At 52.2% G+C, this 26,255-nt stretch overlaps 1 protein-coding gene and 1 long non-coding RNA gene across 2 annotated transcripts in view; both read left to right on the top strand.

Moving 5' to 3' along the window:
* ZC3H12D (zinc finger CCCH-type containing 12D) overlaps positions 1–15,211 on the top strand; it is a 34,211-nt gene extending 19,000 nt beyond the window's left edge. Inside the window, exons 3-6 of the mRNA XM_023254494.2 lie at positions 2,153–2,292; positions 7,630–7,864; positions 11,164–11,270; positions 12,420–15,211. Of these exons, the coding sequence (XP_023110262.1) occupies positions 2,153–2,292; positions 7,630–7,864; positions 11,164–11,270; positions 12,420–13,204 (1,267 nt within the window). The 3' untranslated portion in view covers positions 13,205–15,211. The remainder of the gene's footprint in view (positions 1–2,152; positions 2,293–7,629; positions 7,865–11,163; positions 11,271–12,419) is intronic.
* An 8,426-nt stretch (positions 15,212–23,637) lies between these two features.
* LOC123385573 lies at positions 23,638–25,537 on the top strand. Its single transcript, XR_006598391.1, has 2 exons — positions 23,638–24,588; positions 24,697–25,537. It is a non-coding gene; the product is annotated as an uncharacterized LOC123385573 (long non-coding RNA).
* Positions 25,538–26,255: the final 718 nt, after the last annotated feature.

Below are 26,255 nucleotides of genomic sequence, written 5' to 3'. Positions count from 1 at the left end.
CTCTCTGTGAACTCTCAACTCTCCCCTTTGCTCCCTCTCCCTGCGCCAGTCACTCTGTTGTCTCTTTGGTCCCTAGACACAGTGAGCCTTTCGCGTTGTCTTTCCACCCGGTTCTTCCCCCTTGCCTGGGCTGTTCCCCCTCCGGTGGCTCACAGGACCTGTGTCTTCTTAGCCCTTCATGCATTCGACACATTTTTACTGTCCCCTTACCGATCATCAGGCGCCATGTGGGTGCTGGGAATTCAATGGAGAGCAAAAGGAGCTTGTGAGTTAAAGAGGGGGAGACCTGTTCATCCTATAGGTGTGTGTAATCATTTGGCTGAGATTAGGGCCAGGCAGAAGCAGCATGTGCCGTGAGGACTCGTAATAGGGGAATCGGAGGGGGACCAGAGGGCAGGGATGCTTTCCTGAGGAAGTAGAGATGAAGCTGAGATCCGCAGGAGAAGGAGGCGTGGACCGGGCTGAGAGGAGGAGAAACAGCTGGTTCAAAGGTCCTGTGGTGGGAGCGGGGAAGGTGGCTGGCCAGGACAAAGTGCTGCAGGCCGGGCGTGTGGCTGGGCTGGAAGCAGAGGCCAGGCTGTATCGCACCCGGGGCGAAGTCTGACTGATTCTGGGATCTCATGATCTCGTCTATCCGCTCGTCTCCTTCGCCGGCCAAACACCACTGACCTGCACAGACTCGTCCTCAGGGATGTTTTCAGGCTTCGTGGGTTCCTCGAGCAGCACCCGGATGCCTCCTTCCCATGGCTTCCACAGCGTGGCACTCCTGGTTTGCTTCCTATTGGCCTGAGAGATCCTTTCCGTCTCTCCTGTGAGATTGCCCCACCCCTGCCGAAACCAGCTCTGAGTTCCAGAGCTCCCCCAGACCCGTCTCCCGGGCCCGTCACTCCCTCTCGGCAATCAGGCAATTCTCTGGCTTCCAGTGCTGTGTAAGCACAGGTGCCCTACACGTTTCATCACCCAGAACTCTCTTCTGGAACTCAGCATGTCCACCTACAGGGGCTCCTCCAGCTCAGTATGTGTCCATGACAAAACCCGCGGTCTTTCCCTCTACACCCTGTCCTCCCCCAGGACTCCCCGTCTCAAGGAGGAGCCCACCAGCCACACAAGAGCCAGAGATCTGGAAGCCTCCTCAATGCTTTCCTCTCTATCGCCCTGAATCCAACCAATCACCACATTCTGGAGATTCTCCCTTCCAGATATCTCTCAGGTTTACCTACCCTTCTCCCTTATCCACCACCACCCACTCGGTCCCAGTCACCATCCAGTTTTGCTTTGATGACAGTGACAGCTTCTTAACTGGGTATCTCACCCCCACCTTGCTCCCTTCCAATTTACTGTCCTGTGCGTTGCCAGATTGAGCTTTTAGAAACATACATTGGATCGTATCACAGCACAGCACATATACCCCCCATCTTCAAATCCTGCTATGGCTTCTCATTCCTTTTAGGAGAAGAGTTTGGGCCACCTGGGTGGCTCAGTTGGTTAAGCCTCAGACCCTTGGTTTTGGCTCAGGTCATGATCTCACAGTTTGTGGGTTCGAGCCCCACACTGGGTTCCACACTGACAGTGCAGAGCCGGCTTGGGATTCTCTCTCTCTGCCTTTCTCTCTGCCCCTCCCCTGCTTGCACTCTCTCTCTCTCTCTCAAAATAAATTAAATTAAATTAAAAAGAAAAAAAAAAAAAAGAGTCTTCAGTAAGGCACGCCAGGCCCTGCCTGGTCTTGGGCCTTCTCTCCCACTGCTCTCTACTTCCTGATGCTTCAGTGGAATTTCTGGGGCACCTTGGCCTCCTTCCTTGGGAAGCCCCATAACACATACACAGCCCTCTCTTAGGGTAAGAGTATTCTGCAGATGGCTACTCTCCTCCGTCTTATGTTGATCCTTATAGCTGCAGGGAAAAAGGGGATCGTGTCTACTAATCCTTGGGGTGCACTTCCCCAGGAGCCCAAGACCCTCTATACACATACTATCGCAAGCCGCATGGTGCCAGTTAAAGGATCCATTTTTTGCCGAGAATGAACTATTTTTCAAATGCAGATTTGCCTGATTCCCTTTGATGATGAGCCTGTGATTCAGGACATTCCCAGGGGAAATCACTCTTCAGAAACCTTTTCCGTGACTCTACAGATTTCTTTGTTTTCCCATCGTAGCCATGGAAATAAAGAAGCCTTCTCTTGCCGGGGAATCCAGCTGGCTGTGGACTGGTTCAGGGACAGAGGACACGCCTACATCAAAGTTTTTGTTCCATCTTGGAGGAAAGACCCACCAAGATCTGATACCCCTATTAGAGGTATGCTGGAGCAGACATACGCTCAAGAGGTACTCTACACCTTTCCTCGGTAGTTCTCAGGGCAATTACAGTCAATTAGCTATTTGTTTGATAATGTCTGTGTTTGTCACCGCACTATAAGCTCCATGGGAACACTAACTATGAATATTCACTGCCATAGCCCTAGCACCCAGCATAGGTGCTCAATATATAGTTGGCACATAGTAGGTGCTCAATAAATAGTTGTTGAATAGATGAATAAACTACTTATTTTGTCTTCTAGTGTGAATGATTAAGTCCCCCAAATGATTGTTGTCATACAAATTTTAACATTCTGCAGAGATTGGATCTGCATCCCGCCCCTAACAGAATATAGGATCTGAAAGAGACATTCATTTGGCTCAATGATATTTATTTACTTTATACCTTGTCCAATCTCTTCATTAAAACAAAAAAAAAAAAAAAAAAGGAAGGGTACTTGGGTGGCTCCGTCGGTTATGCATCTGACTTTGGCTCAGGTCATGATCTTGAGGTTCATGGGTTTGAGCCCCACATCAGGCTCTGTGCTGACAGCTCAGATCCTGGAGCCTACTTCAGGTTATGTCTCTCCCTCTCTCTGCCTCTCCCAGTGCTCGGTCTTTCTCTGTCTCCTAACAATAAATAAATGTTAAACTCATTGACCATAAAACAAACTGATTTAAAAAATAATAATAATTAAAAAAAAGAAATCTAAGGCCCAGGGAATTCTTTATTTTTAATTCTTACATCAGCTAGGAATATTTTAAGCTACAAATAATAGAGCAGGTGGTTTAAACAAACAGGGTGTTGTTTGTTTGTTTTTGTTTGGGTTTCTCATTACTAGAAGTCAGACACTAAGCCACTGTTGGCATTGTTTCTTCAGTGATGGTGGGGCTGACCTCCTGGCGATTCTGGGAGATTTCTTTGATTTTTAAAAAAATCTTTTTGACATTTATTTATTGTCAAGAGGCAGAGACAGAGCATGAGAGGAGCAGAGACAGGGGGAGACACAGAATCTGAAGCAGGCTCCAGGATCCAGTTGTCAACACAGAGCCTGACGTGGGGCTTGAACTCATGAACTGAGAGATCATGACCTGAGCCAAAGTCAGATGCTTAACTGACTGAGCCACTCAGGCTCTCCATCTTTGATTTTTTCTTTCAGCCTTTTAACCAAAAGTTTTTGGTGTTGTTTTTAATTCTACCAATGGTTTCTAATTGCTGCTTCTCTTTCAGATTCTCTGTCTTTATTTTTTAAATAAAACGATATTCTTGTTGGGGCACTGGCGTGGCTCAGTCAGTTGAGCCTCCGACTCTTGATTTCGGCTCAGGTCACGATCCCAGGGTTGTGGGACCGAGCCCTGCATCGGGCTCCATGCTGAGCATGGAACCTGCTTAAGATTCTCTCTCTCTGTCCCTCTGCCACTTCCACCAATCGCATGTGCATGCTCTCTCTCTCTCAAATTAAAAAAAAAAAGATATTCTTGGGGTGCCTGGGTGGCTCAGTCAGTTAAGCGTCCAACTTTGGCTCAGGTCATGATTTTGCAGTGTGTAAGTTTGAGCCCCGCATCAGGCTCTGTGCTGACAGCTTGGAGCCTGGAGTCTGCTTCGGATTCTGTGTCCCCCTCTTTCTCTGCCCCTCCCCTACTCACGCTCTATCTCTCTCTTGTTCAAAAATAAATAAACATTAAAAAATATATATCCTTGTCTTAGGGATGAAATACCTTTAATTATTTCTATAGGAATATAGACTTTAAAAAGTTCTCTTTCAGTTCTGTGAATCCTATTTATTTTTTCTTGGGTCAGTTCCCTTTGTTCATTTCTGTGGTGTGTGTGTGTGTGTGTGTGTGTAGGTGTGTGTGGGGTGTGTATGTGTAGGTGTGTGTAGGTGTGGGAGTTTGGGGGTGTGTTTGCGTGCGTGTGTGTATGAGTGTGTGGGTGTGTGTGTGGGAGGGTGCTGTTAAGTCTTCTCAAAGGTCTAGAACTTGTTTGGTCGTCAGTTTTGATTTGCAAACAAAGAGCCAGATCGGTTAGATACCCCTCTATGTGATTTCCTTGCATCTTCTCTCCTAGTACGTGGATCTCTCCCGGAGTGGCAGGGCTGACTGACCGTCAGTGTAGACTGGCAGATTTCACTTGGGCAGACCCTGCGTGGGGCAGGCAGGTGCACAGTGCAAAGTGCCCCATGATGGCTTCACTCCAGGAGGTCAAAGGCCACATGGGAACCTCCTCCTTCCTAGTGATATCTCACTTTCCTTATAGCAGTAAGGGTAGGGAAAGGGTAGATGCACCTGCCCCAGGAGTAGCCCTTCAGGTAGTTAACCCTGACTTCCGCAGACTTCCCACTTCCTCTCCACAGGCCCGCTGGACACTCTGGGCCTTTGCAGGAAGGATGGCCTCACATCCACTTCAGCCTTCTACCCACGTTCTGGGCTATGGCTCCCTACGTGCCGGGGGATCAGTATGGTTTCCTGGGTTTGCTGCTGTTCCCTGGCCCATGTGGTCTAATGTGATTATGGATCCCCTCCCCGTTTCGTACTTCTTTACTGCCATTTCAATAAGATTATGAGAGGGAGGCAGGGATAAATACTTGTGTTCAGTTCTCCACCATGAACTGCTTACCCTAAATTATTCTTTACAGTCTGAACATGGAGAGTGGCGGCTCTCAACAGTTGTGTAATATTTAAATATAGTATGGGTAAAGGGTAGGGAAATCACTTTGGGGTAGGGAAGGAATTAAAAAAAATTTTTTTTAATGTTTATTTATTTTTGAGACAGAGAGAGACAGAGCATGAATGGGGGAGGGTCAGAGAGGGAGGGAGACTCAGAATCTGAAACAGGTTCAAGGCTCTGAGCAGTCGGCACAGAGCCCAGTGCGGGGCTCGAACTCACGGACCGCGAGATCATGACCTGAGCCGAAGTCGGACGCTTAACCGACTGAGCCACCCAGGCGCCCCGGGAAGGAATTTTATTTTATTTTTTTAAATTTTTTTTTTCCAACATTTATTTATTTTTGGGACAGAGAGAGACAGAGCATGAACGGGGGAGGGGCAGAGAGAGAGGGAGACACAGAATCGGAAACAGGCTCCAGGCTCCGAGCCATCAGCCCAGAGCCCGACGCGGGGCTCGAACCCACGGACCGCGAGATCGTGACCTGGCTGAAGTCGGTCGCTCAACCGACTGCGCCACCCAGGCGCCCCCCGGGAAGGAATTTTAAAACAAGTCACGACAAGTGCAAAGCTCCAGGGGAAAGATTCATAAATTTGACTGCATTAAAATAAAAGCTTCTGTTCATTAGTAGATACCACAAAAACCAAAAAATGAAAAGACAAGCCTTAAACTGGGAGAGGCGATCACACATTCCTGATGAAGGATTACTGTCCAGAATCTATAGAGAGCTTCTCCAAATTAATAAGACAAAGACAAAGGGCCAACAGAAAGATGAACTAAAGCATGAATGGGCCTTTCACAGAAGAGAAGACATAAATGGCCAATAAACGTATGAAAAGACGCTCACTCTCATTAGTGCCCAAAGAAATGCAAAAGAAAACCGCAATAAGAGGGCACTGTACACCCACCAGATTGGCAAAATTTCAGAAACCTGAAAAGCCAAGCCCTGACACGGTCTTCTTGAATGCTGTGTTGGGTCGTCAGCTGATAGAACTGCTTTGGAGAACAATCCAGCACTGTCTTGCAAAGTGCCTTTCCCTACCACTCAGCAATGTCACTCTTAGAGTTACTCCCGAGAGAAGTCCTTGTACTCCTGTCCCCGGAGACCGACGCGCAGAACTGACCGTGGGGAACACAGGGACGTGGCTGAACCTCTCCAACACGATGTTACAGGAAGAAAAGCGCGCAAGAATATGCACAGTACGATTCCATGTGTGTAAAGTCTAGAGGTTCTTAATCGCGTGAAAAATAGTCCTTTTGGGACGATGCATACATACGTATTTTTAAAAATGAAAGGAGGGGCACCTGGGTGGCTCAGTTGGTTAAGTGTCCGACTTCAGCTCAGGTCATAACCTCGCAGTCAGTGGGTTCAAGCCCCGCGTCGGGCTCTGTGCTGACAGCTCGGAGCCTGGAGCCTGCTTCGGATTCTGTGTCTCCCTCTCTCTCTGTCCCTCCCCCAACTTGTGCTCTGTCCCTCTCCTGCTCATGCTCTGTCTCTCTCTTTCTCTCTCAAAACTAAATAAAACATTACATTAAAAAAAAAAACGAAAGGAAGGTAACTGTAAACGCGAAGTCTAAAAATTGGGCTATGTCAAAGGGGCAGCAGGACGTGCAAAGTGGGAGGGGCGCGGGGGACCTCAAAAGCACGGCCACGTCGTAGTTCTCTATGGGAGTGCTGCGTAGGTGGCTTTAAAAGTTATCCTTGGTGCCCTTATGTGCATTGTGGACTTTCAAAAAGTCATATAGGAAAGGATGTAGATTTGAGGGAAGAGACAGTTAGTGAAGAACATGCTAAAGTTCTTCCAAGTTCTGAGTAACTGTAACAGTAGAAGGGATTTTCTTTCGCCTGCCTCCAAAGGCAAAACTAGGATCAAAGAGTAGGCTTCCCGGGAATGTGGGTTTTAGCTCCTGTAAGAGAACTTGTGGCATATCAGGTGTTCACCTCCTCACCAGTCCGCATACTAAGCCGTCGCCCACGCGAGCTTATCCAGTCTACTCACAGACACGGAGACAGAAGGAGGAATTGCTAACCTCATTTTATACTAGTTGCAAAATCTGGTGTTCAGAGAGGGAGGAGCCACAGCTGAGACCGGAACCCAGGCGTAGGGTCTGAATCCCAGACTCTCCCTAGTACATCCCTGTGTCCCTCAGAGCTGTGTTACGGTGTGCTCTGTCCTAAGGGTGTCCCAAGCAGATTCCTGTACCATGGGGGAAGATGGACAGTGGCTCTGAGCTACGGGCTCAGGCAGGAGCCTTCCAGGTGGATGAAAGTCTCCTAGTAACTTCTAAGGCTTTGCCAGGATTCCAGTTAAACTATGAATGTCTTTCTCCAGAAGGCCTCTCGTGTCTGCTGTGGTAGGGGTATTATGGCGTGTGACCATCAAAAGGACAAGAGCTATGGCTTTGCTCTCCTTTCTAAAGTGACTCCCCCTCGTAGGGTATCATTCTCGGGACCGAAGCCAAGAGCCCTGTTGACCCCAAGCTGCTGGCAAATTGCTCTTGACCTCCCTGCTCATGTGCCAGGCTGGGCCATGGGGTGGGGGAGGAGGAGTTGGCTCAGAGAGGATCCCTGAGCTGCCGCACATCCTGGGCGATCTGAGAATGGTTTTAGGGGTGGGGGTCCCACCCAGAAAGCCGCCACATCCTGTCTCCCGCCCGCCCTGTGGCCCCCAGAGCAGCACGTGCTGGAGGAGCTGGAGAGGCAGGCGGTGCTCGTGTATACCCCGTCCCGCAAGGTGAATGGCAAGCGGGTGGTCTGCTACGACGACCGCTACATTGTGAAGGTGGCCTACGAGCAGGATGGTGTCATCGTCTCCAACGACAACTACCGCGACCTCCAGAGCGAGAACCCCGAGTGGAAGTGGTTCATTGAGCAGAGGCTGCTCATGTTCTCCTTTGTCAACGATCGGTACGTGGTGGCACAGGGGGTCCTGGCATGGCGGGGGGCTGGGGTGACTGGCAGAAAGCCAGTCCAAATAGCCTAAGCCCAGCGGGGCTTGCCGTCATGGGCACGCCGTACCAAAGCAAAGGACACCCAGTCCTGGAGACAGAGCCCACTGGAAGTCACCTGCTCTCTCCCCCGGGGTCCGTAGAGGCTCTCTCAGTCCCTCTGGGTCTCCTGTCCATCGCGATCACGATTCCTCAGCAGGGCTGTTTTGTCCCAACTGTCCATGACCTTTCTGTTCCCATGCCCACATGTGGTTGACCTGGCAAAGAATTGCCCCACAGGTGGGCCAAGCTCGAGCTTGGGGCACCATCAACTTGTTGCTTTTATTTATTTATTTATTTATTTATTTATTATTTTAAATGTTTGCTTATTTTTGAGAGAGTGCACATGGCGGAAGGGCAGAGAGAGAGAGAGAGAGGGATACAGAGAATCCCAAGCAGGCTCCACACTGTCAGCACAGAGCCCGATGAGAGGCTCAAACTCACGAACCGTGAGATCGTGACCTGAGCTGGAATCAAGAGCCACCCAGGTGCCCCTTGTTGCTTTTATTTTTAAAGCATTTACTACAGGTTAGAGCATTGAAACAGCCATCCTGGGGAAAATCGGAACTTTGTTGCACTTCCCTTCACTTGTTTTATGTTTACGTCCTTTTTTTTTTAAGTTTTGAATTACATACGGGAGTCATCTTTTTTGGGGGGTTGAGAAGAACTTGGAACTGAGTCCATCGCAATACCTGTTGTTGGTTGCAATTTTCAAGAGCGTCGAGTTGGTTCTTCTGTCCCCTAGGTTGGTTCCCCTGGGTCAGGTCCACCCTGAACCAACCAGCTCTAGCTGGGGGAGGGCAATGTCATGGACACAAGGCACAAACCTGTTAGCAGGTGCTGGGCAAGGGCCCCTGGACAGAGCTAAGGTGGGGAGGGAGCAGTGCGGATGTCGTCAGGCACGCTGAGGGCAAAGGCTAGGGGTCTGGCAAGGTGGCCATGGGTCTGAGACTAGCGGGGGCGGGGCGGGGAGGCAGGGTGCAGAGGGTACAGCACGCTGGGATATCACTCTCACTTTGCTTTCTGTTCCAGGCAGTGATAGCTTGACCCTCATTCTGGGCTCTTGGACTGGCCTTTAGAAATATGGTTTAAGAGAAACTCCCAACTCTGTGACGACAGGGGCTGTATGTGTCTTGTCTGCCGTGGCCCATCACAGGCACTCAAGAACTAGTTGTAGGTGGCAAGTGAGTGAGTGAGTGAATCAGTAAAGCGAATGGCTGCGGTCCTGGGGAAGGGAGAGAGGTGACAGGTCGGCTGGGTCAGGCCACTTGCGCGCAGCAGGCCCGTTCCTGACCTTGAAGCCCAGGAGGCAGTGTGGTGTTCTGGAAAGAACTAGAGCTTTGGAGGCAGCAGATGAGGTTTCCAGTGGAGGCTCCGTCATTTACGGGCTGTGTGTCATGGGGGAAATCCCTGTCACTGAACTAAATGTCCCTCACCTTGAATTAATCATACCTGGATTAATCATATTTATGTTTGAGATGGTTCTGAGGACTAGGGAGAACTGTACCCCGAAGACTACCTAACTGTACCGAAGAGTAGCACTTACTTTCAGGCCAGGCCAGGACGTGGTGCCTCTAGAGGGCACTGTGCCCCTACTACTACCCTCCTAAGCCCCAGAGCAGAGGCTTGCAAGCAGCTAGCTACCTGCTCCCCGGCCCCAGGAGCCCCCATGGCCATCTCCATACACTCAAGGCCAGCAGCTCCCTCTCTCCAGCTCAGGCTTGGAGAAATCTGGAAAGTCTGGCGACTGTCGGTTCCAGAAAATCCTCACTGAAGTCTGATGGATCATGGCTGCCTTTGGCCTGGCCACAGCCTGGGGCCAAGGCCAAGTCCTTTTGACGCACCGGCCTCTGCGAAGGGCCTGCCAGAAGGTCCCCCAGCTGCCAGAAGGCAGAGCCTCCCTGCCTGCCTGTGGGTGAGGACGCCAGCCCCAGTGCCCTGGGCACGTCCATAGGGCCCTCTTGGCCCAGCTCACCGCGGCCAAGGCCTAGCAGAGAGCAGGAGGTAAAGCCTTTGGGAACCTCTAATAACCGCAGTGGGCGGCTCCCCAGATTCTTGGTCAGGGCCCAATTCTGAGAAGCCGGCTGTGTAGCTGGGATCTGAGCCACGGAGGCTGCCTGGGACCAGCGACTGCCCAGTTCTGGGCTGGCCTAGGGTATGTGGTCTGCATGGTGGGACTCAGTATGACCCTTGACTCTCAGAGGGACACCAACCCCAGAAAACAGCCCCCCACTTAGGAACCACAACCCCTCTAGCGGAACCTTTGTATGACCTGGAAATGCCTCCTGGGAACGAAAGTATTCACATAAAAAAATGGATGGCCCTAAACGAAGGGCGTTTTCCTCCTAAGGAATGTGTTCCCCTCTGAGCTGTGGGCACACTGAGGATGCATTCCCTTCCTTGTGAGGCTTAATTCCAGGGAGATGGGAAGGGGCAGACGGGGGGGCAGGAGGGTATCAGAGAACGGGGCCGGGGTCAGGCAGCCCCGGAAGCTGAGACCAAACCCAGAGCTCCCCGGGGTTCCAAAAGGACCTGCACTGAGGCTCTGTGTGCCGGCTACACCTGCTTCTTCACCGGCTCACTGGCTGGCATTTCAAACCGTATTAATATTTATCCCCCACCTGTATATGTCCAGAGCTGTGGGGCAACACAGGAGATCCGAGTAAGGGAGCCCGCAGGTCTAGGGCTGTTTGCAGCCCCCGGGGAGGTCTGGACAGTGAGAAAGCAGCACAGGGTCACTTTCGGACCCGGGGCCCAGGGGAACCCTAGAGGGATTACGCTTCAATTTCAGTGCATAAAAATCACCTGGGAAGTTGTTAAAAGGCAGATTCCTGAACCACCTGAGAGTCTGATGAAGCAGGTCTGGTGGGAAGCCAGGAGCCTGCAGTTTTAAAGGCGTTGCCGGGTGATTGCGGCCCTTGCTGGACACACTCTCGGGAGAGGCCCGAGGCTGCTCTCCCGAGAGCCGAGAGCCGAGAGCGAGAGCCGTGCTCTCCGCTCATGGGTTCAGTGAGAAGGGAGGGCTGTGCTGCTTTCAAATGCTAAACAAACGGCCCCAGGTGGGGGGGGGGGAGCCCTGGATGGTGAGCCCCGCCCGAGGCCGGCCGTGCCTGCTGCGCCCATTCTCTCGCCCGGCTGGCTGGGGCCCCCTCCCCATGCAGGTGCCGGTGGTGAGTTTCTGTGGGTCTAGCAGTTGCCCCCCCTGTGCTTGTTTTACAGGTTCATGCCTCCCGATGACCCCTTGGGCCGCCGGGGACCCACCCTGAGCAACTTCCTGAGCAGGAAGCCCAAGCCCCCAGAGCCATCCTGGCAGCACTGTCCGTACGGTGGGTGGCACCCCCATGCCTCGCGATCCCAGTTCAGGTCTCGTGTGAGGGCGGCACAGGGCGCAGTCAGAAGTGCTGGCCTGCTCATCAGCAGCCCGGGTTCTTGCCTGGGTTCTGCTCCTAACTGGCTGTGTGACATCGGAGAGATCGTTTAAGCTCTCTGGATGGCACTTGCTGACAGGGTTGTTATAAGGATGAACTGACATCCTGGGTGACTGTTGCATGGGAGTGTCTGTGAGGGCCGGATGCGGGGGTCCCACACAGGGCAAAGCTGTATCGTGTGTACCCCCAAGCTCCTCCTTCTCAGTCCCTCCCCCTTGCACTCTGCCACGTCTGTCTGCATCCCTCCACCCCTCCCTCCAGCCTCCACCGGCCCTCCACCCCTGGACCTTCATGGCCTTCGTCAATGCTATCCATTAAGAATTAAGGCGTTTTATCCCAGAGCACTTCTAGCCAGCTCTTTCGCTAACTTGCTTTGGCAAGTTCATTTGTTCGTTTAATGCCGCCAGGGCTTGTTTTTCGTGTCCAAAGAAGTTCAAAGTCATATTCAAAGTCATTTCTTGTTCGAGTTAAGGTGACCACACACACATTCACGTTGGTTCACCTTGCTCCCATGCCCTCTCAGAAGTGTCCAGGTCTGGGCGATAAACTGCTTGATCACTTCCGTTAGAACAGCCTGTTGGGGAGGGCAATGATCAGCACAGGCGATGAGGCCAACGGTGGAAACTGAGGCAGACTGGACGTGCAATCCTGTGCGGGGCGCACCCGCTCCCCACCCTCTCCACAAGGGTGGCCCCATCCACAGGGTTCCCTGGGGAAGTGGAGGCTGAAGGTCATTGGATCTAGAGGTTTGCTTTCAGTCCCTGGTGGAAAGGAGTTCCCATACGGACAATCTCCCGGCCTGGCACTGAGATTACTGGGTCCAGCGCCCTACACCAAGGGCGTGGGTACTGCACCCTCACCCATCTAATCCGGCCCCAGGACACTTTCTCCCCTCCTCCCCTCCTCGTCCAGCCCCAATCGTTGAGACTCCTGAAGGGGGCCCGAGGAGTCTCCAAGGAGAAGGGCCGGGCGCCCAGCACCACCCCCACACAGCCTCTCCTACCCGAGGTCTCACCCGCCCTCTCCCCCTTGCCCCTTCCCTCCCAGGCAAGAAATGCACCTACGGCGTCAAGTGCAAGTTCTACCACCCCGAGAGGCCGCACTTGGCGCAGCTGGCGGTGGCCGACGAGCTTCGCGCGCAAACGCGGGCCTGGCGGGGCGCGGGCGCCGAGGCGGAGCGGCGGAGGAGCGCGCGGGCGGCCCGGGAGGAGCAGGGCGGCCCCGGGGGCGCTCCCGCCGCGGCCTGGCCGGGGCCCCCGGAGCCCGGCGTGCGCAGCCTGCACCCCGCGCGGCGGGCGGCCGACGTGGCCGCGCTCGAAGGCGGCTTCTCGCGCCTCGCCTTCAGCGACGACCCTGGGCCCCTCGGGGCGCCCCCTCGGGACGCCGGCCTCGCGCCCCGGCCGCGCCGTCCGGACTGGGGGGCGCCGGGGGCCTCGGCGTCCCCGGGAGCCCTGCCCGGCCTGCTGAGCCCCCAGGTCGGGCCGAGGGGGGGCCACGGCCCCGGGGCCCCGCACAGTGATCTCCCCCAGCGCAGGAGGCCCGCCGAGCCGCGGGCCCTCCAACAAGGGACCGGCCGGTTCCCGGGCCGCTCGGCCTGGGCGGAACGCGGCTGGGGCGACGGCGCCTTCGGGGGACCTTCGGGGTCCCCGCCTCCCTCCGCTCCCGGCGAGGTGGACGCGCGTGCCCGGGCGCGCATCGCGCTTTGCAGCATCTTCCCGCCCCACCAGGTGGACAGCGTCATGGCCCTGTTCCCGGCGCTCTCCGACGTCACCCGGCTCATCCTTCTCATCCAGAGATTCCAGACGTCTGGGGCTCCCGTGGGGAAATCCTAAGGAAGTCGTCCAAGCCACCGGAAGTCCCAATCTTGCCTTGCCGCTTGGTCAGGGCGGGTGGTCGGCCTGCCCCTGGGGCGAGCCACCCTGCAGCCCTCTTTTCTTCCAAGAAGGTCAGGGAAGCCGGCTTCCTCACCCTCAGCGGCACCCATGGTGGCATTTGGTGACCCTCACTGACACTGCAGGGCTTGCCGCTGGAGGTCCGTGCCCTGCAGAATAAGGCTGGCCACATCCATGGAGGGAGTGGCCTCCTATGTCTGGAAGACTAGAAGGTCCCATGACGGCTCCAGGGGTTTGTCCAGAACACTGCATGGCTGTTTTGTCAAGCTGCATTTGGGATCCACGAGTGGGTCACAACGTCAATTTAGTGGGTCACACCAGAAGGACTGGTGTCGGAAATCTCAGAGCACAGGCCACATGACCAAGCTAAGTATGAAACTCTTGTATGTTAGCTACACGTGTGTGCACCTGTGTGCCCTTGGTAGCCGCGCAAACTTAACGTGGGTCATGGGCAAAAGTTTGAAAAATCCTGGTAAATGGCCTTGGCTTTTATTGCATCACGTGACATCTGAAATACGTAGTCAGTTGACTGGTGGAGGCCTTGGCATCTGATGGGTTTCATATCAGCTGTTTCTTACCTCATGAGAGGAACCTAGAATTCTAGCCTTGATGGGTGGGTCCACTTGTCACTCTGTGTGGCTGGAGGTGGGGCAGGGGCACATGGTCTTGAGGGCAGAGCACAGATCCTCAACTGGTTGAGCCTTCTAAGTCACACCTCACTCCTGAGTCAAGGCCCAGTGAGTCAGGACTTGTGCTCAGAAACCTCCAGGTGGGTCAGTGAAGAGCTGGGATGAGCCTCAGTCATGGGGGTTTATCGCCGCCTTCCACCAGTGCTGTTTCTTCCAGCCAGCTACTGCTTTGAGTTTTGGGGAGGAGGGACCCACCTGCTTGCAGTGGACAGGACATGAGACTGCTTGCGGGGTGTGAACCCTGCGTCCTCAGGGGCCCTGGCATCTCTAGTGGGCATCCACCCGTTCACTCTGGGTTACATAAGTCCAGATGTGCAGGTCTTAGCTCATTTGTTCGTGAGGACCCTTGGTGGCTTGGCCATCAGGGAGAATGTGAGGCACCTCCCAGTGGAAAATCAGCTCCCATCCCCCAAAAGCTTCCTGCAGACTGGCGAATGCAAAGGGAAACTCTTCTCAGAGCATCGTTCAGCTGCGTGCGTTGTGGACACAGAGCAGGGTGCACCCCTGGGAGAGTCTGCTTCTAGCCCTCTAGTTCATGGTAAATGCTGCCAGTGGAGGTACAGTGATGCTGTGTCTCCCTGTGACCCCTTTGACCTTTTTTTTTTTTTTTTAAGTAGGCTTCATGCCCCATGCAGAGCCCAACTTGGGGCTTGAATTCACAACCCCGAGATCAAGACCTGAGCTGAGATCTAGAGTTAGATGCTTAACCGACTGAGCCACCCAGGCGCCCCCTTTTCGTCTTTTTAAACCAGATTCTTAGAGTGACTCCAGCCTGATCTGTTCTTCACCTCTTTTTGCCAAAGAGGACAACTGCACCCACAGTTATATCTTAGTATTTTGGGAACTTAGTCCTGAAGAGGCCCCACCCTTCCTGGATAAAGTGGATTTCCCTCGTGGTGTTTTGTTTTGTTTTTTCCTTTCTTTTGACGAGACAACTTTATGTGTTTGTCTCTTGGGTCTGTCTCCTGACGTAGAGCCGTCTCCTTGCTGACCTACAGTTGGAGATGTTTAAACTGCTTCCTTTGAGGACAAGTTTGAGTTTTAGTAAGCTGTAAAGCTATTTTATTTGGTTCACTGTGATGAAGACAAGCACAAGTACAGGTGAAGAGACAGCGCTTTTCAGCGTAATCCCCTTTGGAATTTTTTTCCAAAGTCTTGGTACGTCTTTTTGACACAAAACATGGATGGATGGGTGACTGAAATGTTCCTAGTTGCATAACTGTCACCGTGATCCAAAAATAAATCACTTTTATCCACACCTGGGCTCTCTGTTACCAAATTGTATACCATTTTCTCCCGTGGCGGCTTCTCCCCTTAGGCCAAGTTTTCACGTCAAATATTGTGGGTGTGAAAACTGATGTTGTGGCTGCCTTATTTAGTGTTATTCCTCCCTTGGGGGTGAGGAGGCTGGGATCCGTCTTTTCCAGGGGAGGCCCAAGGTGAGAATACACCTTTGCTGGATGTTCAGCCGGCGGTTACCAAGGACACAGGTTGCTTCTCTGTTTGCTAGACTTTTAAAATCCTCGTTACAGAACCACAAAGCAGTCTCATAAAAGCCGCTCTTCCTGTGTAAACCTGCAGCAGAATCCTTGATTGCTCAGATCTGAGGAGCCTGGTGCTATACCGTGCTTTCGCTGGGGCTGCTTTCCCAGAGGCCTCCGGGCGGCGGTTTGTGGCAGAAACTGCAGAATACCAGGGGTTAAGGGGGTAGAGGCAGGAGAAGCCACTCACGTCAGCCTTGCTCCAGATAAAATGAATCCCAGCCCTCCGGAGTTTACACAGAATTCAGGTGGGGGACAATGAGCCAACTGCCCGCTGGCATGGGTACAGCTTCCGTTCTCTAGGAGAACAGTCCCTGTGGGGAGAAGAGCGGGGTGGGGGGGAGGGGAAGAGGCATTGAGGAATGGGTGATGGGGGAGATGGAACAACTACTTGGAATCACAAATCCCACCGTGAGGGAATGCACAGAGCCAGGCCCAGCTACTTGTGGGGCCCTGTATGGATTTAAAATGCAGGGCCCCCCAGGGGCGCCCGGGTGGCTCCAGCTAAGTATCTGGGGCTCAGGTCGTGATCTCACGGTTCGTGAGTTCGAGCCCCACGTCGGGCTCTGTGCTGACAGCTCGGATCCTGGAGCCTGCCTCGGATTCTGTGTCTGCCTCTCTCTCTGCCCCTCCCTTGCTCGCACTCTGTGTGTGTCTCTTTCTCAAAAATAAATACACGTTAAGAAACAAATTTAAAAAAATGCAGGTACCTGTTCAAACGTGGTCAAGAATGTCAAGACAGCACAGCATTCAACCAAGCATGGGGCCCTTCTAAGTGGGGGTGCCCCGTGTGCCTGCCTACTGCCCACGAAGCTGCCCGGTGTGGAATTACCAAGTGTGCAAGGGAACATTTTGCACGCCCAGAGTGTCAGAGCCCAAGATATGATGTGCACACTTCATAGCTGGGAAAGGCCACATGTGTCCAGGGAGGGTCCTGGCCCCCCCGGGTCTCCCCCTCAGGGACTGTCTACTGCACCCCCTGAGGACTGACTGAGCGGACCTTCCTTGGCTTTCTCTGCCCACCTCTGACAACAAGGGGCAGAAGAGGAGAAGTTAAGGGTCCTGGGAAACCAGACGCCGGACCAGCTCTGTCCGTACGAGTAGGAGAAGGCAGTGGGGGTGGGCCCAGCTGGGCAGCGAGTATACTGGTTTGTATTGGGCAAGGCTCTTTGGGTGCGGGCATGGCTTACAAACCAAAGGTCAGGAGGCCAGGGGCGGAGGCGGCTTCGGGGTCGACTGCAATGAGGGGCTTGAACCCTGTCTGTCAGAATTCTCTCTTTGGTTTTCTTCTGCATGTGGATTATTCTCTCCTTCTGAGGTTTTCTCTGCACAGCGAGGGCCACTGTGTTGGCAGACCCAGGCACGTGTCCTTCCAGCTGAAGGACTTGCAGCCTCAGAAAAATCCTGGGAAGCATTGAGTGACCTGACTTGGGTCATGTGCCCAGCACTGAACCAGTCACTGTGAGGTGTTGCCCTAGATGCAGCTGGGTCTCACGGCCCCGTCTGGCTCAGATGAGGGCACGAACTGTGATTGTCAGCTCCCGCCAGACCCCACACGGTTGGCGTGGGGGGGGGGGCGGGAGGTTTAAGGGGATGCTGGGCTCTTCCCTCAGATCTAAGAAGCGGGCACGGTGTCCAGGCAGACAGAATGAATGCCAGGCAAAACAACAGCGCTCAAATCTGGACTCTGGGCCAGGGTTTAGGTTGGCCGCACCGTCCTCCACCGCCGGCTCCGGTGGCACCGCAGAAGGGAGCCACTGTGTGTCTTCTCTTTCTCGCTTAATCGGGAAAAACCTTCCATCCACAGTCAGCACAGCTCTCTGCGGGAGCAAGTTGGAGGGCCTGCCGCTACAGGGCCTGAGCGATCGTCGTGCGCGTCTCGCCACTCCCGGACTGCAGCCAGATGAGCACTTAGGTGGGAGACTGCCAAAAATGCCCCGCAGAGGAGGAAGTGGCTCTTCAGAGTCAAAAGGTGACCTTGTTCCCTTTGACTCACTTCTGAACCGATGCCCTCTAGAACTCAGCAAGCTCTCAGGATCGGAGAGCTCAGCCCAGCCACTGGCAGCTTCGCTGAAAAGGGGGGGCGGGGGGGGGGGCCCTGGCCCAGCTTGGTAATTACTTGGCTCCAAGTTCCTGGGGGAACAATGTCACCTCTCTGTCCTTATGGAGGAATGACATACTTAACCCCAACGCCCAGGAACAGGAAAGGTGTGGTAAATAAACAGAAAGGCAAGTGGGCCACAGGGCTCAAAATCCAGTTGAATGCCGTATGTATATCGACTGGCTGGCTGACGCTGAGTGACACTGAGTGACACTGACTGGGTGGCTGACAAGGTCTGAGTAATCACTCAAATAGGGTTAGTAAACCACAATAGGTGCGACTTTGCCTGAAGTCCAACTTACTCTTGAAAATGGCGTCTGCGTGACTAAAACAAGCCACACCAAACCTTACCGATGCCGTTCTTGTTGGGGTAGTGGATGGAGGCTTCTTCCCCCCAAAGGAAGGATGGGAAGCACAGGATGGAAATGAGGTCTCCCTCTTTGCGCCGGTGATTTTTTTTCCAGTCCGGCCCCCTTTTCCTTTCTCTGAGACTGTCTCTAGCCCTCGTTTTCTCAAAGCCCCTTCTTCCAACAGAACCACCTTCTCAGTGGTCTTTTGGGGGCCATGTTTCACTTGATTGTATGTAACTCCTCTGCTCTGTCCTCTTTGGTCTCCTGCTCCCACCGCTGCCCTCAAAGCTCTCCGGGCCTCAAAGCCCTTCTCTCTCCCCTTCCTCCATGAAGTCTACCAGGGCCATTCCGGCCCTTGTGACCCGGTCCTCTTCTCGGATTCTTCACCGCTGTCCTTTCCGGGGCTGGACATTTCCCACTGCCCCAGGGCACCCTTGGAAAGATTTTGCTCTGAGTAGTTATTTGGTGTTCATCATTGAACTCTTTCCTTGTATTTGGGCGTGTAGACCATGCACATTTGAGAGGGTTGGGGCTCTTGTCTTTAGCCTTGTCTTTCCATCAGCTCTGAGACCAGTCAGGACCAGTGAGGTTATGTCACTGAACCCAAACAGTCCCAGATCCCAATGGCTAGGACCACAGGGTTGTGGTATATTGTGCTCCAGGTCTGCCGTAGGTTAGCCGGGGCTGTGCATGCAGAGACCCAGGCTGAAGGAGGATCTGTCTCCAGCTTCCAAGTGGGTGGAAGAAGAGAACGTTCTCAAACATGCACCGATTCTTAAAGCTTCCAAGTAGATGGCAACACCTGTCTGCACGGGGCAGGAGAATGCAATCCTCCTGTGTGTCTGCTTAGGGTAGGCAGAATGGCACCATGATAGTTTGCCTGTGGTGGCCAACAGTGAATTATTTATTGATTGAAAGCCTTGAAGGAAGAAATGAGTTAAATAAAACATGGTACATTCATTGAATGGAATCGTATAAGCCACTAAAATGATATTGCTGGAGGATGTTAATGACATAGAAAACGTTGAGCATAGATTATGAAGTATAAAAGCAGATTATAAAAAAAAGAATGTGCCATATTTCTCTTTTATTAAAAACGCATATTACATGGGGCGCCTGGGTGACTCAGTCAGTTAAATGTGAGTCTTGATTTTGGCTCAGGTCATGATCTCACTGTTTGTGGGATCGAGCCCCACACGGGGCTCTGTGATGACAGTGCCTGGGATTCTCTCTCTCTCCCTCTCTCTCTGCCCCTCCCCTGCTCACATGCTCTCTCTCACTCTCTCTCAAAATAAAATAAACATTTAGTAAATGCATATTATACTTATAGAAAAGAAATTCTCGAAAAGGTCCACAGGTCCAGATGGTGAGATTATGAGGACAGGCAACCTCTCCTCCTTTTGGTCTTTATCTATTTTCTAAATCTTCTCCAGTTGATCGCTTTCATAGCAAGAAAAAAATTTCTTGCTAAACCACCCGGCCTTTTAAAAAGTGGTAAAGTATACATTCATCATAAGAGATGCGGAAAATTCAGGCCCCTTGAATTGACACGTGAAAACACCAAAGTTTAGATCCTTCCAGACCTCTTTCCATGTATGCGTGCATATTTCGTTGAAAGCGAATCCTCACCCGCCAGAGCCTGGAGAGCATGGGCTGTTGTCAGTGACGTGATGGTGCCCGTGAGCATTGTGCTGGTTCCATGGCCAGAAAATCCTGTGCAGGCCCTGGCTCCTGGGAGGGATGAAGGATCCTGGGAGGCAACCCCCGCCCCGCCCCCCGGCCAAAGCTCTATGTCTGCCAGCTCCTGTGGCTGCTCTGTGGAAGGCCCACCACGCGTGGCACCCTGGGTCCCAAACACGTACATTCGGGCTCGTGAGATCGCAGGCAAGGAGGTGGCACTCGCTGTGGAGAATTTGGCCCCGGGGCCTCACGGCCTCGTTGCTTGGGAAAGGAGGAAGATGGACATTTCCCCATCCTCCGTTTGTGTTCTTTGAGTTGGTTCTGCTCCAGGGAATTTTTTTGGCCAAGGCAAGTTCAAAATAACTCTTCATGATCTGTTCGGTGCAAATGCAAGTTGATTTATGGCTTTGCTGACCTTTGATTCACTGGCAAAGCACTGCCTGGGGCCCTGGGGAGATTTTCCTTTGCTTGTTTACCCGGGGTGATTTAGGAGCTATAGTGCCAAGAAGGTTTTCCTATTTCTTCCACCCCAGGACTTGACCTCGCGGCCCCTGCCCTCAGGGCTCACACCCTGGGGGACTCAGCCTCAGATCGTGTACAGACGGACAGTTAACCTTCAGATGCCCTGGACCATGTTACTCATTCATAGTCTCTGGCTTTTAACCCCTTTCAAGAGGTCCCCAGAGAGGGGTGCCTGGGTGGCTCAGTCGGTTAAGCGTCCAACTCTTGATTTTGGCTCAGGTCATGATCTCACGGTTCGTGAGTTCCAGTCCTGTGTCGGGCTCTGTGCTGACAGTGGGGAGAGCCCCACTGTCCTTCCCCCACTTACTCTATCTCTCAAAATAAATAAATAAACCTAAGAAAAGAAAATAAAAGTTAAAAAAACCAAAAAGACAAAACAGGAGCGCCTGGGGGGCTCAGTCGGTTAAGTGTCCGCCTTCGGCTCAGGTCACGATCTCATAGTGCGTGGGTTCGAGCCCCGGTTCAGGTTCTGTGCTGACAGCTCAGAGCCTGGAGCCTGCTTCGAATTCTGTGTCTCCCTCTCTCTCTGCCCTTCCTTTCCCTGCTCACACTCTGTCTCTCTCTCAAAAATAAATAAACATTAAAAACATATATATGTATGAAGTGTATTTATAGGATGTCTCTTTATTTTTTTAAAGTTTGTTTATTTTGAGGGAGAGAGGTGGGGGGCAGAGAGAGAGAACCCCAAGCAGGCTCTGCAGTGCCAGCACAGAGCCCGACGGGGGGCTCGAACCCACGAATCATGAGACCATGACCCGAGCCAAAATCAAGAGTCAGACGCCCAACTGGCTGAGCCACCCAGGTGACCCAGTAAAGCTCTTTAAAAGCAAAAGACACCTGTAAAGAAAATGTGTTCCCAGAAGAACTGACTCTGGAGGGTTCGAGGTGGACTGGCTCTCACCATGGGCTGGTCCCAGCTTCTCCTTGTCACCTTTCTGTCTTGTACCAAGCCCAGCAGGAGGCGACCCTGCCCTGTCTGTGCCCCCTGGAATGTGCTGTTCCAACGTGCCCCCCTCAGCCTGAGGGGCAGCTGGGGTGGGGGGCGGTCTGTGGAGAGACCACAGGGCTGCTGGGCCCCCCTGTGGAGGGCAGTGGCCTGTCCTGGCTGTTCCACCCTCACTCAAGGAGGGTCCTCTGCCTGCTTCAGAGGTGGGCTGGCGCTGGGCCCCATCCAGGCTCTGGTCTTCTTCCGTCCCCTTCATGGACACCCCGGAGGAGAAATCCCAGACCGTGGCAGCCCCTCCTGTTTGAGTCCCAGCCACCAAAGCCCCAGAGGAGGTCGGCGGGGGGAGACAAGGAGAGGAAAGCCTTAAGTGGGTGCTTCCGGAACAACTGGAAAACGGGAGACGGCGGTGGGGGGTGGGCATGGGAAGTGGAGAGGGGAGAAAGGGGCAACAGAAAAAAGAGAAGGCACGAGAAAGCACCACCTTCCAGTTCTGGCCCTGAGGCAGACCACCACTGATTTGATACCTACTTGTTTTTACCTAGCATTTTCCAAACAGTGTCAGTATCCGTGAAGTCCTGGGGCGATACGTTAGCTACAGTTTCCCCAGGAGACATTGAAATCAATAGGTAACAGACGCCATTTCTTTTTTTTTTTTAATTTTTTTTTTCAACGTTTATTTATTTTTGGGACAGAGAGAGACAGAGCATGAATGGGGGAGGGGCAGAGAGAGAGGGAGACACAGAATCGGAAACAGGCTCCAGGCTCTGAGCCATCAGCCCAGAGCCCGACGCGGGGCTCGAACTCACAGACCGCGAGATCGTGACCTGGCTGAAGTCGGACGCTTAACCGACTGCGTCACCCAGGCGCCCCAACAGACACCATTTCTACAGAGACAGAAAGATGAGCGGTTTCCTGGGGCCGGGGGCTTGCTGGGAGAAGACGGGGATGAGAACTAAAGGCATGGGTTTCATTGCGGGGTGGTGGAAATGTTCTCAATTTGACTGTGGCGTCGGTTGTACAAGTCTGTACTAAAAAGCATCGAGTTGTTCACTTGAAAGGAGTGAATTGTATGGTATGTGAATCATACCTCAATAAAGCCATTACAAAAGCGAAACGAAAAAGAAAGAAAACAAAGCGCGTCCTTGTGAAGCCTGGCTCTCCCTGCACCTCTCGGCGGGGCCAGGACCGCTTTGGAAATACTTGGCACCGAGAAGTCCCGGAGAGAGCTGTGACCCACAGCCGTGTTCCTACCACATCGAGGGCTCAAAAGCAGTGACCCAAGGCAGCTGCCAAACGTCCGTCAGTATTGCACCACCGAGAAAACATCTGGGATCCAAAGTTGCAGCTGCCCTCGGCCTCGGAGACAGTCAGCCACGAGACCGCTGGACACTTCTGTGGGTCCAGGGCTGGCTTGGTATCGACATCGAGGCAGGAAAAGAAACTGGAGGCTCTCAAAGCCCCTCAGATGGGGCGGGGCTCCTGGGGTGACTCTTATGCAGGTTGCCCGAGACTGGCCCGGTTTTAGCATCGAAAACCCCACACACCCAGGAAACCCTTTGTTTCGTCCGGACAAACCGGACAGCTGGTCACCCAGATTCCTCACGGACCCCTGAAAGCAAAGGGCCAGGCGGAAAGACTCCTGGAAAGGCCACAAGAACGGCTTTCACTCTCCCTCTGCTCCGATAGCCACAGTGACTGAAAGGAGTCCTGGAGAAGGGAGAGAAGAGGGTCTTACTGTAAGCCTGGCAACCCACCTTCCAGAAACAGAAAACATCAAGAAGCCAGACTTGAGAATCAGGCCCTTGGCCAGGGCAGCGTGGCCACTCCTGGCCTTTGGGGAGGGGTCTCCATCACGGAGCCACCCATGGGGCCCAGCGGGCACTGGCTTCCTTCAGCTCCCATGCTCACCCTTGAGGGGGTAAACTGTCACTGATTGTGATGTTTAATTTCATATGTCAACTTGACTGGGCGACAGGGTACCCAGATATTTGATCAAATATTTTTCTGAGTGTGCCTGTGAGGGTGATTCTGGGTGAGAATTGGTAGACTGAGTAAAGGGAATCGCTGTCTCGAATGCGGGTGGGCTTCATTTAATCAGGTGAGGGGCCTGAATAGTCCAAAAGGGCTGACCATCCCCTGACTTACAGAGAGTTCTTCCTGCCTGACAGCCTCTGAAGGCATCAGGTCTTCCTGGGTTTCAAGCCTGCCAGTCTTTGGACTATACTTCGGCGCTTCATTTTAGGCTTTTGGACTCAGACTGGAATCAAACCATCGGTGCTCCTGGTCTTGTCAACTCAGCTGCAGATCTGGGGGCTGCTGGTCTCCATTATCATGCAAGCAAATTCTGTATAATCTGTCTCTCTCCTATTGGTTCTTTTTTTTTTAATATTTAATGTTTATTATCATTTATTATTTTAATTGTTTTAATGTTTATTTATTTTTGAAAGAGAGAGAGAAGGAGAGAGAATGCGAGCAAGGGGAGGGGGGCAGTGACGGAGACACAGAATCTAAAGCAGGTTCCAGGCTCTGAGCTGTCAGCACAGAGCCCCACTGGGGCTCAATCTCAGGAACCAAGAGATCATGATCCAGCGCAAGTCAGACCATTAACCGACTGAGCCACCCAGGCGCCCCCTATTGGTTCTTTTTTTTGAAAAGCCCTAATACACTGATGAGTCCAGCTCTCTCCCTGCCCTACTCAGTCAACGACCTTCAAATGAAGATGTTGATTTTTGGTAATTTTGAAAGACTCAGGCTGGTGATGATGTCAACGCCAAGGCAAGGAAGCAGTCAGTTTCACTAGGGGCTAGTTCTTGTGCCGACTTCACGAATTTATGAATGGCTGTGGCAAGAAAGGCACGCTCCTCCCCTGGTCTTGCCTGTTTGGGGAGTGGGTACTCAGTATACTCACTGTCCTGTGTGGACGTGTCAGAAATACAGACATCGTTGAGTCCGTTTTGTTCTCAGTCTCAAAGCCTCTGGAGAGCTGGTAACATAAACCCTAAGGTCTTGTGGGGCCTGACATACTGTGAGCTTTAGACACTGACCCCACACAGCTAGCATCACTCACCAACTTGCTCTGAAACAGGAAAGAATACGTGTACTGACCCCATGCAGTCTTTCTTTCTTTTTTTTTTTTTTTTAATTTTTATTCATTTTTTGGTAGAGACAGAGTGTGAGTGGGGGAGGGGCAGACACCGAATCCGAAGCGAGCTCCAGGCTCTGAGCGGTAGCACAGAGCCGGGCGCGGGGCTCGAACTCAGGAACCGCGAGGTCGCCCAACCGACTGAGCCACCCAGGCGCCCCTCCTATGCAGTCTTTCTTACCCGACTGCAGAAATAGTTCTTGGCCTGAAATCTCACTTCAAATGTGGGGCTAAGGTGTTCTTTTTAGAGGCCTTCAGACACTGCCAGGACGCCGGGAGCAACCTTTTTCAGGACGCAAAGCTCGGTGCCCTTAACTCCCGGAAGAGGAGGAAAAGCACAATCTCTGAACTAGGTTAGGTCTTCTGGGGAGTGTTCATCGGCTTCAGCTCACTGAGAAGGGAGTTGGTCAAATATAAAATTCCCCAGTCTGAATCCTTCTCTCTCTTTCTTGTAAGAGCAGCTGGAAGACAAGCCACCCGGCTTAGTGTCCCCCCACCTCCCCACCTCGGCTCCCCAGACTTTCAGACCCAGGAGCGCACACAAGTACCGATCCTGACCATTAGGTGGCACTGTTGTACACGACATGGACTGACCTGGGCTCCGGACGACTGACCGCGCTCCACCTTGATCCGCCTTTCGATTTCTGCATGACCGCGGGGTTCCCCAAAGTCTAGCGGTGCCCAGCCTGAGGCCAGTAACCAGTCAACAGTTGACACAAAATACAGGTAAAGCCCACCTGGGCTTTGCACTCTGGCAGTTACAGCTCTTTGTGATGGAGGATGGAAAAGCAGTCGGTATGGTGAGCAGCCGGAAGGGCAAATAAAAATATTTTTTACCGTTGCATTTTAAAATTCATAATAAACTATGTCCAATGTACAGGAAAATTACAGAGAACATTACAAGAAACCCTTGAATTGAATTGCCATGTCTGCTTCAGTGTTTTGCTTTGTTTTATATATGTATTCACAAACATTGTATAGCATCGTTCTGTGTGTTTTCAAATTTTATGTAAATATTTCCATTTCTATTACATCATTTTGCAAGTTGCTTTTACCACCTCAACCATTATTTTTCGTTTTGGGGGTTTATTACTGTCGCTGTAAGTAGCTCTGATTTATTTATTTGAACCACTGTATTGTATTCCATTGAATCTCTACAACAGTTTATAAAATCATCGGCTATTTCCAATTTTGTTATTACTGCAGGTAAAGCTGAAATGACAATTTAAAAACAACTTTATTTAGGTATACCTTACATACCATAGAGTTTACCCACTTTATTAAAGTATACAATTCAATGGCTTTCAGCGAATTTACTAACTTGTGCAACCATGACCACAGTCAAGTTTCAAACGTTTCTATCACTCCCGTGAGACCCTAGAGCCCATTTACAGGTACTAACCCATTTTCTGTGCAATGACTGTTCTCACACAGGTCTCTGTGCTCATGTGCGAGAGAATCTTTCTCTTTCCACCTAAGAGTGGAATTTAAAAGGCCATGGACGTACACATTTCAGTTCTCAAATTCTGCCTCATTTCACGTTGTGTGGTTGAAACAATTTCCACTTTTAAAGCAGTGATGTGTATGGGGCGCCTCAGTGGCTCAGCCGGTTAACCGGCGACTTCGGCTCAGGTCATGATCTTATGGTGCATGGATTCGGGTTATGATCTCACGGTTCGTGGGGTGGAGCCCCACGTCGGGCTCTGGGCTGACAGCTCAGAGCCTGGAGCCTGCTTCAGATTCTGTCTCCCTCTCTCTTTGTTCCTTCCCCGCTCGTGCTCTCTCTCTCTCTCAAAAATAAATAAACATTAAAAAAAGAAAATAAAATAAATTCTCTCTTCTTTAAAAAAGGAATAAAGCAGCGATGTGTAGACATCTTCTTTGGCCACATTATTAACATACTTCTTTTGTCCTTTTCTTTAGTTTTGTTCTTTTCCTTGCCAATCTGATTTTAACCATATTGTTGCTTCAATTTGTACTTTCCTAATTTCTTTTTATTTATTTATTTATTTTATTTATT

This window comes from Felis catus, chromosome B2, assembly GCF_018350175.1.
Source record: "Felis catus isolate Fca126 chromosome B2, F.catus_Fca126_mat1.0, whole genome shotgun sequence".
NCBI lineage: Eukaryota > Metazoa > Chordata > Mammalia > Carnivora > Felidae > Felis > Felis catus.
The sequence above is the reverse complement of the archived record's forward strand: the minus strand, read 5'-3'. Positions and strand labels throughout refer to the sequence as shown.